General features: G+C 42.1%; 1 protein-coding gene across 10 annotated transcripts in view; it reads left to right on the forward strand.

Annotated features, from left to right (window-relative positions):
* Positions 1-15346, forward strand: part of RASGRP3 (RAS guanyl releasing protein 3) — a 110884-nt gene extending 95538 nt beyond the window's left edge. For 9 of the 10 annotated variants that reach the window (XM_045979669.1, XM_045979666.1, XM_045979674.1 and 6 more), the window contains 5 exons: positions 80-227; positions 5363-5399; positions 7519-7644; positions 7981-8345; positions 12576-15346. In XM_045979669.1, coding sequence (XP_045835625.1) covers positions 80-227; positions 5363-5399; positions 7519-7644; positions 7981-8345; positions 12576-12584 — 685 coding nt within the window. In that variant the 3' untranslated portion in view covers positions 12585-15346. The remainder of the gene's footprint in view (positions 1-79; positions 228-5362; positions 5400-7518; positions 7645-7980; positions 8346-12575) is intronic. The other variant, XM_045979675.1, reaches the window with a different exon arrangement.
* The last annotated feature ends 3832 nt before the right edge of the window (positions 15347-19178 follow it).

Genomic DNA, 19178 nt, shown 5'->3' on the forward strand with positions numbered 1-19178 from the left:
GGAGTTGGTGATTACGGTGTGTCAGCCACCTCACAACATGGTCTTCAAAGATCCCTCTCTTCTCTGATTCTCTTCACAGGGATGGCCTCATTAGTAAAGACGAAATGATGGCTTACTTCCTGCGAGCTAAGTCCCAATTACATTGTAAAATGGGACCTGGATTTGTCCACAATTTTCAGGAGATGACCTATCTCAAGCCAACCTTCTGTGAACACTGTGCAGGATTTGTAAGTCCCTTTTCTATTGTTTTCTCTTGTGTGGAGTTATTTGTGCCTCATTCCAAGAAGATAGGAAGATGATACCCCAACCGAGTTCACTGTCTGCTTTAGCTCAGAAGTAAACTATGATGGCTCCCTGAAATTAAAAATTAAGTTAAAAACAAAAGCAAAATCTGCAGGTTTCACTGTGTTCTTTCTAGGAATGCTGGGCTGGTGACAGGAAGGGATGGTGAGGCTTGTTAACTCGAGAGAGCAGCTTGTTAATCACTGCCAACGAAAGGTTCTACCCAATGAGCCTTGGCATTCATCGTTAATACTCATAGTAGGTGCAATTAAGGGGGATTATTTATCTTAGCCAGTTCCTCCCAGTTCTTGTTTCATGTGATGTCAGTCACTAGAAATCCATCATGGCATGGCTTAATGATTCATAACTCAAAAGGGAAAAAAAAATCTTTTTGGAGAGAAGATGGTTAGAATAATAAATAACATTTATTTGGCACTCGACAGTAATGAAGTACTTCCATGCACGTTAGTGTAATTAATCTTCATAACTAGCTCATGAGGTGAACATTCGCTCCATTTGCTATCAAGACAGAAGGGTCCAGAGAGGATGGATAAGGGATCATAGAGCCCGTAATTACCAGAGCCAGAACTCAAATGCAGGGGATTTGACTCTAAATCCCTTGCTCTACCTGTACCATGGCATGAATGAAGATTGTACACTTCGTTCCCCCACATTTGATCATTCTTTGGCAGCTAAGGGCAGCGTTGGCCCTGATATTGAACCAAGAGTCATGGGCCCTGAAAGTCGAGTTGTTACCCAAGTTGTAGGCGATGAAAATGTGGTTGTCCCGGTGAGGGTGGCCCAGCACCCAGCATGACGATTGCTCCTTCGTCCAGATGCCAAAGCTCAGTTGTGTTAGCTTCATTCAACCATCAGTTTCCCTGGTGACCCATTTGAATTCACAGCTTCTATTATATACTACTGCAAAAATTAGATTTTTCCCATCCAAGGCTGGAAGGACTGGCTTTGAGGAGCCCAAGGACAGGAGTTTGTGTGCAAGCACACGCCCCCCGAGAATGGGTAAATAAGAGGCAGTAGTCACCTCAGAGATGGCCCCAGGCGGTCACTGCAGCTGATGTGGTCAAGGCGCAAGGCCAGCCCAACCAGCTGTCTTTGCCCACCCCAGAGAAGGAGAGATTCTATTTCTGTCAGGTTAACCACTGGAATTTTATCGCCTGACCACTTTATCATACAACAGATACGTCCCCTTTTTCATGTTTCTCTCCTCTGATGGGAATTTGTTTGTATCTAGACATGAGAAAGGCTACCATGGGTGGGATAGGGCCATGTGCGGCTCTTCCTCAGAGCAGGGCCCGGGGAATCTGGTAGGCCGTGGCATAGCTCCACCCAAACTCAGGTTGAGACATCTCTTTGGTGTGGTGTGAGAGCTGGGGGGCTCTTATCAAATCTCAAGGTCTTATCCCTGCCCTCCAGTCCTTCTGGGTATCTCTTCCTTCTATGGAGCCATGGGTTCTGTAGAAGCAACAACGAGGGGTCTTTCCCAGGAGCTTCCACACTCCCCTTCCTGACTCATCAGAGCAGGTTTGCTGGTATCAGGTTCTTGATGCTTCTGTGATAAGGTAGAAAGCTCTGGACTTGGACTCTGGGACCATGACTGTGAATCTCAAGTCTGCCCTTTTTAAGTTTTTGTCCTTGAGCAAATTACTGTGTTTTCCTATCTGTGAAAGGGGGTTTAAACTTACCATGTTGTAGAGCACCTGGGTGGCTCAGTTGTTTGAGCATCTGCCTTTGGCTCAGGTCATGATCTCAGGGTCCTGGGACTGAGCCTCATGTCGGGCTCCTTGCTTAGCAAGCAGTCTGCTTCTCCCTCTCCCTCTGCCTCCCTTTGCCCCTCCCCCTGCTCATGCTATCTCTCTCTCTCAAATAAAAGAAATCTAAAAAAAAAAAAAAAAACTTACCATGTTGTTACAATAATTAAATGACATCAAGCATGCTCAGAGTGAGTACTTCTCTTTTAAAAGTATTCCATAGGGCGCCTGGGTGGCTCAGTGGGTTAAAGCCTCTGCCTTCAGCTCAGGTCATGATTCCAGGGTCCTGGGGTCAAGTCCCACATCTGGCTCTGTGCTCAGCAGGGAGCTTGCTTCCCTTACTCTCTCTCTGCCTGCCTCTCTGCCTACTTGTGGTATCTGTCTCTCAAATCAATAAATAAAATCTTAAAAAAAAAAAAAAGAGTTGTTTAAAAAAAAATAAAAGTATTCCATGATTAGTTTTGGAGTTTAACTGAAATTAAGTCATTTAAAGTTTTAATAGCCCTTTTTATTCTTTAAAATATATTTAATTTCATGGATGTGATTTAATTTAATCTTTACACACGCACACACACACAAGTTCATTGGTTTGCAGAGGGAATTTATAAGTTTAGATGTGTCATTGAAAGAATTGTAGGTGACGGGCGCCTGGGTGGCTCAGTGGGTTAAGCCGCTGCCTTCGGCTCAGGTCATGATCTCAGGGTCCTGGGATCGAGTCCCGCATCGGGCTCTCTGCTCAGCAGCGAGCCTGCTTCCCTCTCTCTCTCTCTGCCTGCCTCTCTGTCTACATGTGATCTCTCTCTGTCAAATAAATAAATAAAATCTTTAAAAAAAAAAAAAAAAGGAAGAATTGTAGGTGAAGGCCAGGAATCATTTTTCTGTGCCAGGACCCACCTGCCTTTGAAATAAATTCCATTTTAGGGGTAAGCAAAACAAACACTATTAAAATATATTTATCTTAGAATTCCCAAACTGAAAGAGTTTTGCTAATTCCCTTATTTTGGGGTCTGGGAAGGTAAGTGACTTCTGTACAATCACAGGGAGCATTAGCAGCAGGATCATGACTCATGCACACTCATGTGCACTGGACTCCCAGTCCATTGCTCCTCACACCATAGTCCCTCCAAATCCTAAAGCAACCTGAGCTCTCAAATCAAAGGACTGTAGGAAATAGTCCTATACACCCATCTCCATGAGGTCACTGTCTCCTGTCATGGCTGGCACACTGACCCAGAGCCCCTTCCTGCCTTGTGTTGTCTCCTAGTCATTGAGGAGCGTTAGCAAGCAGTGCCCAGAGTGTCCCTCCTGATAGGACTCAGGCTTCATTCTGTGTTTCCTACCAGTTCCTGCTACTATGCTAATAATGTGCCATATCTGGATATTAGAATTCTTCTTCTTAAATCTTAACCTTCCCTGTCTTAAATCGGTGGTTTTTGCTCATATACAAAACACCCAGGAGCAGTGGCTTCCTGTCCTTCCCTCCTCTGACCCAGTCTTCGTTCCCTGCTCACTAGCAGCAAGACCTTGCCAAGTGGCTTCACCTCTCTAGAGCCCAGTACATACATAGTGTTCAGCGAGTGAGTGCACATAAAAAGCTTAAGACTGTGCCTGTCACACAACAGAAGCTCAATATGTTAGCTATCGTTATTATGGTTATTACTATCATCAAGGGCTCTGTGAGGAAACAATGTCTTATTACTGCAGAGTTTCCCAGATGTGGGACCTTGCAGATTATTTAATTTTCTGGACCATCCCACTCACCTTTTGTGCGAGAGAAGCAAACAAGATCACCCTGAAGATCCCTGAATCTCTGACACGATATGATTACCCCAATGCCACTTCCCTTTTCTGTATCTACTGCTCCTGACCTCTTCCCGTCACTGAGTAACTGAGGCCTTGCTTCCAGTTAGTTGTCTTAATAATCCGTTCTTCCCAGGACATATTTCCATCTTAATAATGTACCCTGAAGGGCCCGATGACTCTTTATTTTAAAGATTGTATTTATTTATTTGTATGAGAGAGAGCACAGCAGGCAGAGAGGCAGACAGAGGCAGAGAGAGAAGCAGGCTCCCCCCTGAGCAAGGAGCCTGATGAGGGACTTGATCCCAAGACCCCAGGATCATGACCTGAGCCGAAGGCAGTGGCTTAAGCGACTGAGCCACCCGGGCGTCCCAGGACCCAATAACTCTTAAGACTCAAAGGAATCACTTTCCACTGGTGGAATTTCCGTGTCAAAGGGTAAAGATGAGTCTTCTTGATGCCTCGAGTCACTTCACACTGGCAATTCTTCATTCTTTTTCTAGGGAGGGTCGTGATGACCCCACTCAGGGCATTGTTCCCCTATCACACAGGTATATGACACCCCCGCAGCCCCAGTAGGCCACCGGCCCTGTTTCTTTCAAAATCATTTTATTAAATAGATATCAGTCCCCTAACCTAACCACTAAAATGTTAAAAATGGGAGTTCTTCCAGCTTGAGTTAAGCCACTGAATTCATCAGTATTATATGTTTCTGTGTCTGGGGGACCCACGTGCCATGCTGAGGGAGACACGGGGAAGAACACGGTGTGTCAGGAGGGCGAACACACTACCCACAGGACGATCCTCTGAATCAGTTGGGCAAACACCCCCCTTCTTAAACTGTGGGCCCTCGCATCTCTCCTGAGACACTCCTCACTTCCTACATCCTGCTTCCTGTGTGGTTGGCAGAATCGCAGCCTTAACTGCATCAACCTGAGCCCTGACACAGGCCAAACACTGAGCAATCAGAGAATGGATGCATGAACAAATAGATCTTTCCCTTTTCGGTATTCTTTCAAGATACAAACGCTACTTTGAAAAGAACCTAGTGCCCCACAAATGCTTTAGTGGGATATACGTCCCATCCGTTGCCTAATTTCCTGTAGGGGGCGCCAAGAGCAGCTGGAGTGATTTAAAAGAAGGCAGAGGGAGATGGGGGCTTCCAAAAACCTTGAGAGTTTCCCCCTGTGAATTGTGCTGAGAGCGCATTATACCAAAGTCCAATAAATGTACCCATGTCAGTTTCCCATCCCAGCTCCCATTTGGCTCCAGAAAGAAAAGGGAAGCAAAGCTGTTATCACCCCAGCTGGAGTGAGCTTCTGTCTAACAGGAAGGGTGTCAGGATCGGCTACATCCTGTTTGTGTTCCGCCAACCATCATGCTTCCCAGGACTGACTTCCTTCTCTGGCCGGGGGTGGGGGGGGGTGGGGGGCGGTTGTTTGTTTGTTTGTTTTTGTTTTTTTCCAGCTTTTAATTCAGGTTCTCTGACATTCTTTCCTCTCTTGTTACAGCTCTGGGGCATAATCAAGCAAGGATATAAATGCAAAGGTAAATCAATGTTATTTTATAAAATTTTAAAATGTGCCATTTGGGGCAGGAATCAAATCTGTCTGATGAAACCGCAAAAACTCTTGGCATCACGGAGAACTCGGTTCTTTGGGCCGCTGGCAAAGGAAGAGATAACACGTCTAGGAATAAAAATCCAACAACCTGGAGTTTTGGAGAGTCCCAATTGGAATTTTATAGTTTGTTGCAAGAGCAAGCAAACCACCCTTATCAACCCACATACATGTGGCCCCCATCTCTAGGATGACTTATGAATCCTCAGCACAGAATTAGGGTGGGGGTTCTGGAGTGGGACAGGCCTAACCAAAATACTATATAAAAGAACTTTGTCCTTCATGGGAATAAGCAGACACTCATTCCCATAATACGTATGCCTTTCTTTCTGCTCTCATAGGTAATTTTCCTATCTCCACCAAATCACAGATGATGATGAGAAAAGAAGAGAAGCCTTAAAACTTATTTCTGTCCCTTTCAGTGAATTTGTTCATATAGTTCCTCATTTAATTGAAATTTAGAAACAAATAAATATATACTTGATATATAAATATCAATCAAGTATATCAAATATAAGTATATACTTGATAAATGCAATACAAATTCATCTCAATCAACACTTAGGCCTGTGTTGCTATGTATGCATAAATGATCATCATTTATTACTGGTATTTAAGAAATTGCTGGACAGGTGATGCACATTATTTGTACTGATGGTTTTAAGAATCTGACAATGCTCTTGAAAGATGTAACTACAGAAGGAAACAGCTTCATCACAGAATGCCTTCAGATTAATGCTATTCCCTATGGTGCCTTTTTTATTTCCCCTCTAGCTATTTTTCAGGATTTGGCCCTTGTGTAGTATGGACAGAGTTCCCTGAAGCTAGATGGGAGCCACCTGTTAGTCTCAAAAACCATCCCTTTAATTTCTGGTATCAGTTGTCTAAGTGTAACTTGGATTTTTACTTGCAAGCTGCAAAGATACTGCAATATCTTACCACCTAGCCATAGTTTTATTCTGGTTTCTGACCCTTATCCTCTAAAAAGACACACACACACACACACACACACACACACACACACACACACTTTTATGAAGATGAAAATCAATTAAGCCCTTGGATCATCTTTGTATATACAGTATTTTCTCTTAAAGGCAATGGAATGAAAAACCTAATTAAAATAGATTGAACATTTCATTATAATTTGGTCTTTCCATGATGTCATTACAAGAGCATTTGAAATAAGACCATTTGGGGGAAAAGCAAGTATCGGAAAGAATTAGAAAGGTCCTGTTTGATAGTGAGCAAGAAATATGCTCTTTAAATTGATCCAATCTGTTCAGTAATTCTAAGAGAAATGTAGGACCCTCTATGGGAAATAATTGTGTTGCTCTTTTCCAAAGCATCCAAGGTTTTCTACCCCAAGTAGCAATTAATATTCTACTTTGTTAACTAAAGCGATCTAATGGGACTTTTTCATAGTCTGCTGCTGTTTCAAAGCCATTCAAATCTGGAACCTGATCCTGGGCATAAGCCCACCTTGTCTTCTGTTTCTATGCAAAGAAAGAAAGCAGGAGATAAAATCACTTGTTCTGGAAAAGATTTGGAGGAATGAAGAAAAATAAAAAAACACAAGTGAATACTGAATGAACACCTCGCTATGACTGATCAGAGGTGGCTGTTGGTCCTGGGAGACACTGGAAGCTGAGGTTTCTTTCCCTCATTCTGGCTCAGGGAGCCTCTTGGTTGAGAATCTGTCTTGGCCTGGGAGAGAACCCCAGTCCCATGGGATTTACATTCTGTTTGGGGCAAAGGCAACTCCCCAGTAGGTCTTTCCCTTGCTTGTTTGCTCCCCAGCACCTCAGTGAATTGTGCAGAGGAAGAAGTCAAGGAAATGTGAGAGAAACCCCAAGAAGGCCAGCAAGCCCCACTGGCCCTTTTCCAGCCCCTGGCCACACCCTGCAGGCCTTGGCCGGACTCTGAGTCACCGCAGGAAGGGAGATGAGAGGCCACAGCTGGCCGCTCAGGTGGCAGCCGGGAAGCCCAGGCAGCACCCGATGCCCATGGTTCCCACTAACCATCTGTGATACTGTGGAATTTTTCAGACTGTGGAGCCAATTGTCACAAACAGTGCAAAGACCTCCTGGTTCTGGCCTGCAGGAGATTTACCCGGGTGCCCTCCCTGGGTAGTAGTCATGGGTCGCTGCCTGGAAGTCCCTCACTGCCTCCAGGTAATAGCCTCTGCTTTCTTTTCTACCTCGATTTCTTTCTGCTCGCCTTCTGCGCTTGGGCTTCCATTGGGTTCTGGATCTGAACCTGGTCAGTGTCATTATCGACATCAAGACCTACTTCAGGGTGAGTAGCTATGGCTACAGCCTTGACGCCCACTTGTTGCTCTCTGCTTTCGGGTCTCACTTCGACGCAACTCCCCTGCAGCCCGTTTGGGTCTGCCTCTGCTCTGTCCCTCTAGGGCCTTGACCTTCGGACCCTGTTGTTTGCCCCAAGTTTGATGGTTCGCTCTAAAGTGATCAGATGTCAAATAATCACAACAGCCTTCCCCCTTCCAGTGCAGGATGAGGTGTTTGAGTTCCCTGGCGTCGCTGCTGGACACCGAGACCTGGACAGCAGAGCCATCACACTGGTCACAGGCTCTTCTCGCAAGATCTCCGTGCGGCTGCAGCGGGCTACCACCAGCCAGGCCACCCAGACCGAACCTGTATGGTCCGAGGCCGGCTGGGGGGACTCAGGGTCCCACACCTTTCCCAAAATGAAATCCAAATTCCATGACAAAGCAGCAAAGGACAAAGGTTTTGCCAAGTGGGAAAACGAGAAACCGAGAGTGCAGGCTGGCGTGGATGTTGTTGACCGCGGCACGGAGTTCGAACCTGACCAGGATGAAGCAGACGCGGGTGAGACAAGGCAGGATGGTGAGGTCAGTGCTGGGTCAAACCACAAGTACTATCACAAGAAAGAGGATGAGAGGGGCTGAGGTGAGCATTATAGTGAGTCCAGGAGACAGCCTCGTAGTTTTGAGAGATGAATGGCTGGGCATTAACACACACCACTTTTCATCTTGCTGTTGGCTACTTTTGTGATCCCAGGAAAATGACTTCTTCTCTTTGCACCACAGTTTCATCATGTCTAAAATGGAACCAGATGGGTTCTAAAGCTTCGTGAGGTTGCTATTTCTGGGTACTGAAATGATGTCCCAGGGATCCATGACTTACTGCGTGTATCCAAGAGACCAGTGCCCTGTACCAACCAGTGTAGTTTTCCAAGATAGAATCAGGGCCAAACTCGGGATTGGGGACGGAGAGTGATAGGCAGTGGAATCAAAAGATTTGTAGATAGAGAAGTAGCATTGGAAATTCTTACCCTCAATAAAAAAAAATAATAATAATTTAAAAAAAAAAAAGGCTTTTGACAGCATCATGGAGAAGGGGGTGGTGAGAAGCAGAGACATGAGCGCCTCAAGGTTCTATAAGCCAGGCTCTGGCTCCACATAAATATTACAGTCACATCTTCCAAGCATATGGAATTTGTTAGAATAAGCTGAAAATATAAATTGATTCAAGATAGACTTAGATAAATTTATTAGTCAACAGTCTGTAGTGTATTAAGAAAAAAGATTTGGGGAAATTGGTGTCATATTCCTAACCTTTCAAGCTGTGCCATGGAGGGCAGCCATCGCCTCTCTATGGAGTCGTCGTCATAAACAGAATTATTGGTTAGGCAGAGATCCTACTGGATCAAGCCAGTACTCTTTATTCTTATGGGTGGTCCTCCACATTCCATTCTGTAGGTCACCTAAACACACAGTCTCCTTGGTTTCCCACCATGAGAAAAACCCTGATGACCTTTAACCAAAATTCCTCTAGTTCCTTCCTCATTGAAGACGATTAATAAGGAGGCCACAATTTATCTTCAGTTTTAGGCAGTTTACTTTAAGTTCCTGCTGAGCCATTTCTTTTTTCTTTCTTTTAACACCAACTTTTGAAAACACCATAATTGAAACCTCATTTATGTACTGTAAAACATACTCATTTAGGGGCACCTGGGTGGGTGACTCAGTGGGTTAAGCCTCTGCTTTTGGCTCAGGTCATGATCCCAGGTCCTGGGATCAAGCCCCACATCGGGCTCTCTGCTCAGTGGGGAGCCTGCTTCCTCCTCTCTCTCTCTCTCTGCCTCCCTCTCTGCCTACTTGTGATCTCTCTCTCTCTGTCAAATAAATAAAATCTTGAAAAAAAAAAAAAACAAACCACATACTCATTTAAACTGTATATATAGGGTGCCTGGGTGACTCAGTTGGTTAAGCGACTGCCTTTGGCTCTGGTCATGATCCCAGGGTTCTGGGATCGAGCCCCACATCGGGCTCCCTGCTTAGCAGGGAGCCTGCATCTCCCTCTCCCTCTGCCTGCCGCTCTGTCTACTTGTGCTCTCTCTATTTCACTGTCAAATAAATAACATCTTTAAAAATAAATAAATAAATAAAGTGTATATATAATTCATTGATTTTCAGTAGTCACAGAGATACACAACCATTGTTACAATCTAATCATAGAATTTTTATATCATCCCCTGGGGGTGCCTAGATCATTCGGTCAGTTGAGCATCAGACTCTTGATTTTAGCTCAGGTCATGATCTCAGGGTCATGGGATCACACCCCACTTCAGGCTCCATGCTCACTGTGGAGTCTGCTTGTCCCTCTCCCTCTATTCCTCTCTCCACCCACTTGTGCTCTCTCTCATTCTAAAATAAGTAAATAAATTAAATTGTTCAAAAAAAGAAAAAGAACATTTATATCATCGCTAAATGTACCCATTAGCAGTCACAGCTCATTTCCCCTACCTCATCCCAGCCCTAAGCAACCCACTAATTTACTCTCTGTCCCTATAGATCTGCAATGCCAACTTCATTTTTAACATTTCTTTGTTGATCATCTTGGTAAATATTTCAGTCCTATCCTTCCATTTCTTCTACTGACCTGGCATAGTTCAAACTGGGAATATGAAGGTGAATAAGAAAATGTTCCTGATACTATGACAGAAGATATTCTAGAGGAAGGGATCTTTTTTTAAAAAATTTTTAAAAAGATTTTTATTTATTTGACAGAGAGAGAGATCACAAGTAGGCAGAGAGACGAGCAGAGAGAGAGTGGAAGCAGGCTCCCCACTGAGCAGAGAGCCTGATGCAGGACTTGATGCCAAGACCCTGAGATCATGACCTGAGCTGAAGGCAGAGGCTTAACCCACTGAGCCACCCAGGCGTCCCTGGGGGAAGGGATCTTAACTTGCAGTCTCAAGAAGGGCCTCAAGGCATTCATGAAACTGTATTATATTTTATGTGAAATTATGAACATATGCTCATTTTGGAAAAAGGGTCCACAGCATTGAGCAGATACTTAAGGGGGTCTATGTCCCCCCCCAAAAGTGAGAAATTGCTGTGCAAGATTCTTTGAAATTGTGCTAGTCATTCCATTACCGCCTCAGCCTATAGAGGCTGTTTCCATGAGCAATGTAGTTATAATTAAAATCTCAGGAAAAACAAGAGATTCTATGGGCAGAGTCATAGGATGCTTACCTAGAGCTTTCAAGATGGTGCTCACCTTGTAGACCACCTCTGAATTCAGGGGAGTACCTGCTTTTGCTTAATAAACAGTGAAACGAGCTATGAGCTCACTTCTATTCTCCTAGCACTGTTCAGGGTACTTAAACCTTGCTCCTGGACTAGGAGAAATTCACAGCCTGTTCGATGTAGGACAATCACTTACATGAGTAGGATTTCCTGATCTTCATTCTTTATAAGGAAATAGAGACAAAGATCTGGATTTTTTAAATTTAATTTTATTCTTTGAAAATTGAATATTTATATTCAAGTATTGTCTTATCCTTTCAGTTTTCTCATATCATAAATCATAGAGATGGTTTACTGACAACTAGTATTGAATTTCATGTGTGCTAATTAAAGAACACAATGTGTTTGTATATGTAATGCATATGGTATACAGTGTCCTTCTCATTGAAATCAGTAACAGGTGAAAAGATAATTACCCTTGTTGAGGGAAAAAAGGGAAAAGGAAAAAATGTGATGAAATTACTTCAGAGTTGAATATGTAGACGAAGGCGTTTTCATATTTAAGAACTTTTTTCTGCCAGGCAAGGCAATGAGTAGCATTCAGAGAAGTGATCTACAGATTTATTATGTAGACTCATAATGTCTGTGAGTCCTATGAGTAAAAATGAGAAACTGACAGAAAAGAAAGCTATGTTTGTAATCTGTGTATTTCCTTCGGTGGAGTTCCAGGATTTAAACTCATTTTAAAATTCAAGGGTCCAGGGGCGCCTGGGTGGCTCAGTGGATTAAGCCGCTGCCTTCGGCTCAGGTCATGATCTCAGGGTCCTGGGATCGAGCCCCGCATCGGGCTCTCTGCTCTGCAGGGAGCCTGCTTCCTCCTCTCTCTCTGCCTGCCTCTCTGCCTACTTGTGATCTCTCTCTCTGTCAAATAAATAAATAAAATCTTTAAAAAAAAAAAAAAAAAAAAAAATTCAAGGGTCTGAACATTTTTTGTGACTTTGTGTATCATTTCACCAATGATCACTGAGCCTCTGGATGGCAGGGACAAATGGCAGGTCATGATTGCTCTCTTGGCAGTAGATTTTCCTTAAAATGCTTCTTTGTTTTCCCTTATCTTCTGTTAAATTAAATCTAATTAACAAATGTTGTAGAAGGGCTAGGAAATCCTGGAGTAAACAGTCTGATATGTTTATGTACATCTCTCCCTATGTATCTCTCTATATATCTATGCAGACACATATTGTTTTCCCTTACAAATTTTCTCAGTATCCTTATACAGATTTACACTGTGGATTTCTAAAAGGGAAACGTCAACAAGAAGCGTTTCATAGACCAGTGTCTTGGGGAGCACCTTATTTAGGGAGCATTAATGTAAAGAACCTTGTTGGACTCCATAAGATTTAAGATTTCATTAGCTGGGTAGATAGACTACATGGTATTTTCATTCCCTCTAAATCTTAAGGGTACAAAGTCCTGATGATTTGAGATGTTCCCTCAAATGTAACTGATAAGCCACTTTCTAAGAATCTTCTTGTTAAATGGTTAAATGTGACCCAGCCATACAACAGATTCTGATTCATATTTCAGGATGGCTGACTTCGGGCTGAGGACCCTGGAGGCAATAATGTCAGCATTTGGAAGGAGCAAGATGAGAAGGTCTGAAGAACTCTCTAACTCAGGAAGTTATCTGAAAAGATATCTTGGACCTTTACTGCCTGAAGACTCCATGGGGTTTCCCTGATTGGACTATGGGACCGAGGATTTACCATATGAACTATTTATTTCCTCCTCCCCAGACCCTAGTTCAGGTGTCACCAAGTCTGGGTGATGTAGTTGGTAGATGTCTCCTGTATCTTTCCCATTTATATATGACTGAAGTGAAAGCTTTTCTGCATTACTTGATACACATTCTCTAAGCCCTACTTTTTGGTGAAAATATTATTTCAGTATTTTTGTAAACTTTTGGTGGAGGAGGAGTCAATTTGGAGGGGCATTGTTGTTGTTTTTGTTGTTTTATGCTTTTTGGATGGGACCAGGACTTATTTTCTTGAGGGACAAGAAAGCTCTTTAGATCCTGGAATGAGGTGTTTCTTCTAACACAAGGAGATGTTTACATTGTTCTTACCCTACAGTGGCTATTACAATGTGTACCAAGTCATACACTTATATTCACATAAGTTTTACCAGTTCTGCATCATAAGGAAGCTATGACACAACCATGAAAACTCTCCTGATATTTATAATTGTCGTGAGAGAAAATTAAGTATACTTGTCTTAGCTGACTAGGTTTAGCCGTCTTTCTTAAGACACCTATTAAGATTGCCAGTAAAAAAATGTGGATAGTGATTACAAAATCAATTAAGCTTTTGGGGAATAAACTTTAGGAGAAAAGCAAACCACTTAGTGAAATGAAAAACAACCAGCAATTCTTTAAAAACTCAAAACAGTTTTAAGAACTTTATTAAAAATGAAAAGTTTTGATTATAAAAGAGAGCTTTTGTCCTCTTCCTAAGAAATTGCCATCCATAATTAAAGAATAGTCATAGAAATCAAATCATCAGGAGCCACCTTGGATTAATACTATTTCATTTCAGCTTTTAAAGTATCAGTATTTTCAGTGTCTCCCTTTGACCTAAACAACTAGGCATGGGTCTGTTTTTTACATGATTAGAGGACAAAGAACTTAGTTCAAGGTGTTCAAATAGGGAAAATGGATTGAGCCACTGGACGAGGAGAATGACCTGCTGCCATGTGGCCAGTGAGAAGTTGTACCCACAGAAGTGCACTGGGGTACATTGGGAGTTCAGATGTGTCTACCATATAAGCCTGAATTTATTTCTGTTTGGCACAGTCACTTCAGTAAAGAAATACCTTTCTTCTTTTTTTCCATTATATAAAATTGAGGACAGTTCTACTCACCCAACACTTGACCACCTGCTTGGGGCAGGTCCTGTGGTAGATGCACAAAGACAAGCAACATTTGATTTCTACCCTCAGGAGAGATGGTGCCTTAAAGTACACTTCTGGATTTGCTAGGACGGACTTAGTTGTGCCAGACAGATTGAGAAATCGATTTGCAGAAATACTGCAAATTAAATGAAGTTATTAGTTGAGGGAGCTTTGAATAAGCTATGTAATGAGAGAACTCACCATTTGCAAAGCACCTCAGAAAGCAAGCAGCCATCCCCAAGCGCTGGCTCTGTGTGTATATATTATCTATTCCTAGTCACAAATGCAATGAAATACAAACAGAAAATGGCAATTGAAGTACATGAAACATTCTTGTTTTTTTTTTAATTATTTTAAGAAAATTCAGGAAGAAAACTTGGATTGTTCTTTTTCCTCTCAAAGCGATTATTTCACTCGTCACTTAGTTTGGGTTTTGAGTTTTCATATATACGAAGAGTTTTATATTGTCAGCATTCCTGTGACAAAGATACTAAATGTACTTCAACTAAAAAAGAAATAAATACGAACAACAAAGAAAATGAAACATATATTTGTGTGCATGCGTGTATACACACACAGGTACATACACACACACTACTGTTACGACTTTGCTAAAGAAAAATCTTTGTCCACAATGAAGCTGCTTTGTAATGTTGGTTACATTATTTATTCATGATCAATGGTGACTCTGAGGTTTCCAATCTGTCAGTTTCCCATTATCAGTAAGATAAGTAAATTCGGGAACCCACAGTGAAGGAAAAAGAACTATGACGTCTGGTCCCTCCGGACCTCCCATTTGTAGCTTTAATGATCACTAAAATCTTTTAGGTGAAAGGCAAAAGTGAAACCAGACTCTTAACAGTGACTGTCATTAGATACCAGGAGAGAGTATGTTAGACGCTGCAACTGGGACTTCCTTGAAGAATGTACAAATTGGACTGATCCTTGTTTTTTTTTTTTTTTAGATCTGCCTAGTCAGAGGGTGGGCCTAGTTGGTGTTGAACATTTCATGTTAGTGGTGGCCTCCTGATGCAATAATGTCCCCAGATGTCCAGGGTAACGGAGTCTCTCCAAAGGTCTGAAGGGCTTGCTGTGTAACAGTGAAGGCAGGACTCCTACAGAAGGGAGCACCCAACTGTTGTTGATGGTAGGAACCTTAGCATTCCTAAAACAAACACACTGATTTTTGATTAAGGAGGGAAATTCGGTCAAGAGAGATATTGCAACATGCCTCTGGCATATAATTCGCAATCAGATTTAAATCCCGTCTCAGAAAAAAAAATAAAAATAAATAAATCCAGTCTCTGCCAGTTATAGTTGTGAAACCCTGGGCAAGTCGTGTACATCTGTTGGAGGCTCAATTTCCTCCTTTGAAAACAAGAGATTTCACCACCTTCCTCAACTATTTCACAGAGAAGAATGAATACTGTTACACTGAAAAAATAAATAAAATGAAAAAAAAAAAAAAAAAGATCAGGTCGAATAGTCCATGTTAAAGTACTTTGTAAAGACCTTATAAGTAAGTCAACATTACTATGCAGTTAAGCAGGGTTCTTTTCTAAAATTGTCAACAAGATCCCAGACTATGTGTTTACATGACTGTGTACTTCTGAGGCTCCAAACCCAACATTTGACTAAATTCTGTATCAAAAAAGAATTATTTAAGGGGCACCTGGGTGGCTCAGTGGGATAAAGCCTCTGCCTTCGGCTCAGGTCATGATCCCAGGGTCCTGGGATCTCTGCCCAGCAGAGAGCCTGCTTCCTTTCCTCTCTCTCTGTCTGCCTCTCTGCCTACTTGTGATCTCTCTGTCAAATAAATAAATAAAATCTTAAAAAAAAAGGAATTATTTAAATGGAGAAGTATAAATGGAAAAATATTTAAAGGGCTTTTTCTTGGCACTATGTGTGTGTAGGGTTAATTCTGGTCTGTTTCTTAACATTGGCTGTTCTCTGTTTGAAAATAGGTAGGCAAGATTAAGAAACAAAATGGGTAAAATGTAAATGAGTTTAGAGGAATATAGGTTAACCCATATCTGAGCTTAAGAGGTTGTTGGCTCTTGAAGGAATTTAGTTTAATAGACAGGAACAAGGGGTGCCTGGGTGGCTCAGTAGGTTAAGCCTCTGCCTTCAGCTCAGGTCATGATCCGGATCAAGCCCCGCATCAGGCTCTCCGTTCAACAGGGGGCCTGCTTCCCCCTCTCTGCCTCTCTTGTGATCTCTGTCAAATAAATAAAATCTTAAAAAAAAATAGAGGAAAACAGTTAACTTTTTTTTAACTGTTCTTTTTTGTTTGTTTGTTTGTTTATTTACAGCATAACAGTGTTCATTGTTTTGGCATCACACCCAGTGCTCCATGCAGTACGTGCCCTCCCTATTACCTACCACCTGGTTCCTCAACCTCCCACCTCCCCGCCCCTTCAAAACCCTCTGGTTGTTTTTCAGAGTCCATAGTCTCTCATGGTTCATCTCCCCTTCCAGTTTCCCTCAACTCCCTCTCCTCTCCATCTCCCCATGTCCTCCATGTTATTTGTTATGCTCCACAAATAAGTGAGACCATATGATACTTGACTCTCTCTGCTTGACTTATTTCGCTCAGCATAATCTCTTCCAGTCCCGTCCATGTTGCTACAAAAGTTGGGTATTCATCCTTTCTGATGGAGGCATAATACTCCATCGTGTATATGGACCACATCTTCCTTATCCATTCATCCGTTGAAGGGCATCTTGGTTCTTTCCACAGTTTGGCGACCGTAGCCATTGCTGCAATAAACATTGGGGTACAGATGGCCCTTCTTTTCACTACATCTGTATCTTTGGGGTAAATACCCAGCAGTGCAATTGCAGGGTCATAGGGAAGCTCTATTCTTAATTTCTTCAGGAATCTCCACACTGTTCTCCAAAGTGGCTGCACCAACTTGCATTCCCACCAACAGTGTAAGAGGGTTCCCCTTTCTCCACGTCCTCTCCAACACACGTTGTTTCCTGTCTTGCTAATTTTGGCCATTCTAACTGGTGTCAGGTGGTATCTCAATGTGGTTTTAATTTGAAACTTCCTGATGGCTAGTGATAATGAACATTTTTTCATGTGTCTGATAGCCATTTGTATGTCTTCGTTGGAGAAGTGTCTGTTCATATCTTCTGCCCATTTTTTGATATGATTATCTGTTTTGTGTGTGTTGAGTTTGAGAAGTTCTTTATAGATCCTGGATATCAACCTTTTGTCTGTACTGTCATTTGCAAATATCTTCCCCCATTCTGTGGGTTGCCTTTTTGTTTTGTTGACTGTTTCCTTTGCTGTGCAGAAGCTTTTGATCTTGATGAAGTCCCAAAAGTTCATTTTCGCTTTTGTTTCCTTGGCCTTTGGAGACATATCTTGAAAGAAGTTGCTGTGGCTGATATCGAAGAGGTTACTGCCTATGTTCTCCTCTAGGATTCTGATAGATTCCTGTCTCACGTTGAGGTCTTTTATCCATTTCGAGTTTATCTTTGTGTACTAGACTTTGTGTACTGAAGTTCTAGCAATGGCAATCAGACAACAAAGAGAAATAAAAGGTATCCAAATTGGCAAGGAAGAAGTGAAACTCTCTCTCTTCGCAGATGACATGATTCTTTATATGGAAAACCCCAAAGACTCCACCCCCAAACTACTAGAACTCATACAGCAATTCAGTAATGTGGCAGGATACAAAGTCAATGTACAGAAATCAGTGGCTTTCTTATACACTAACAATGAAAATACAGAAAGGGAAATTAGAGAATCGATTCCATTTACTAGAGCACCACGAACCATAAGATACCTGGGAATAAACCTAACCAAAGAGGTAAAGGACCTGTACTCGAGGAACTACAGAACACTCATGAAAGAAATTGAAGAAGACACAAAAAGATGGAAGACTGTTCCATGCTCTTGGATTGGAAGAATAAACATTGTTAAAATGTCTATACTGCCTAGAGCAATCTATACTTTTAATGCCATTCGATCAAAATTCCACCGGTATTTTTCAAAGAGCTGGAGCAAATAATCCTAAAATTTGTATGGAATCAGAAGAGACCCCGAATTGCTAAGGAAATGTTGAAAAACAGAAACAAAACTGGCAGCATCACGTTACCCGATTTCAAGCTTTACTACAAAGCTGTGATCACCAAGACAGTGTGGTACTGGCATAAAAACAGACACATAGACCAGTGGAACAGAGTGGAGAGCCCAGATATGGACCCTCAACTCTATGGTGAAATAATCTTAGACAAAATAGGAAAAAATATTCAATGGAAAAAAGACAGTCTCTTCAATAAATGGTGCTGGGAAAACTGGACAGTGATATGTAGAAGAATGAAACTCGACCATTCTCTTACACCGTACACAAAGATAAACTGGAAAAGTTAACTTTTAATATAAAAATACAAAATGAGGGGCGCCTGGGTGGCTCAGTGGGTTAAAACCACTGCCTTCGGCTCAGGTCATGATCCCAGGGTCCTGGGATCGAGCCTCGCATCGGATTCTCTGCTCAGCAGGGAGCCTGCTTTCTCCCTCTGCCTCTGCTTGCCACTCTGTCTGCCTGTGCTCACTCTCTCTCTCTCTCTCTGACAAATAAATAAATAAAATCTTTAAAAAAATAATAAAAATAAAGATCACCAGGAGTGCAAACCTGGTGATTCACAGACCTGTACCCCTCAAGCTAAAAATACATTATATGTTTAAAAAAATTTTTTTTAATTAATAAAAAAAATAAAGATCATCAGGAAATCGCTTCCTCCAAGTTGCATCCAAAACTTGCTTGCTGAAGTCTACAGCATACTCAGATCTCAAATAAAAGTATCCATTTTCTTTTTAAAATGTGAATAACACGCACACTGGAATTCATATCTATTCAGAAACGAAGTGACTTTCAGCTTATACAAAATAGCATAAAGAAAGCATTGTTTGGTTGCTTTCTCTAAGGCAGCTGGCTTGAAACTTCAAAAATAAAATGTAATTAAAAAAAAAGGAGGGACTGAGCAGTTCTGGATCACATGAAATGCATTAGCCAAACGAAACACAACAGGCACATAATATGTTGTAAACCTTGATGGGATTTTGGATCAAAAAATAAATAAAGCAGACACTTTGGGGGCAGCAATTAGGGAAATTTAAATACAGACATCAGCAGTCCCCCTTCTCGGCAGCTCTGATTTCCGCAGTTCCAGTCACCTGCAGGCAACACTGTTGGAAGCAGGTGCTTCTCCTTCTGACTCGTTGTCAGA

This window comes from Meles meles, chromosome 15, assembly GCF_922984935.1.
Source record: "Meles meles chromosome 15, mMelMel3.1 paternal haplotype, whole genome shotgun sequence".
NCBI classification, from domain to species: domain Eukaryota; kingdom Metazoa; phylum Chordata; class Mammalia; order Carnivora; family Mustelidae; genus Meles; species Meles meles.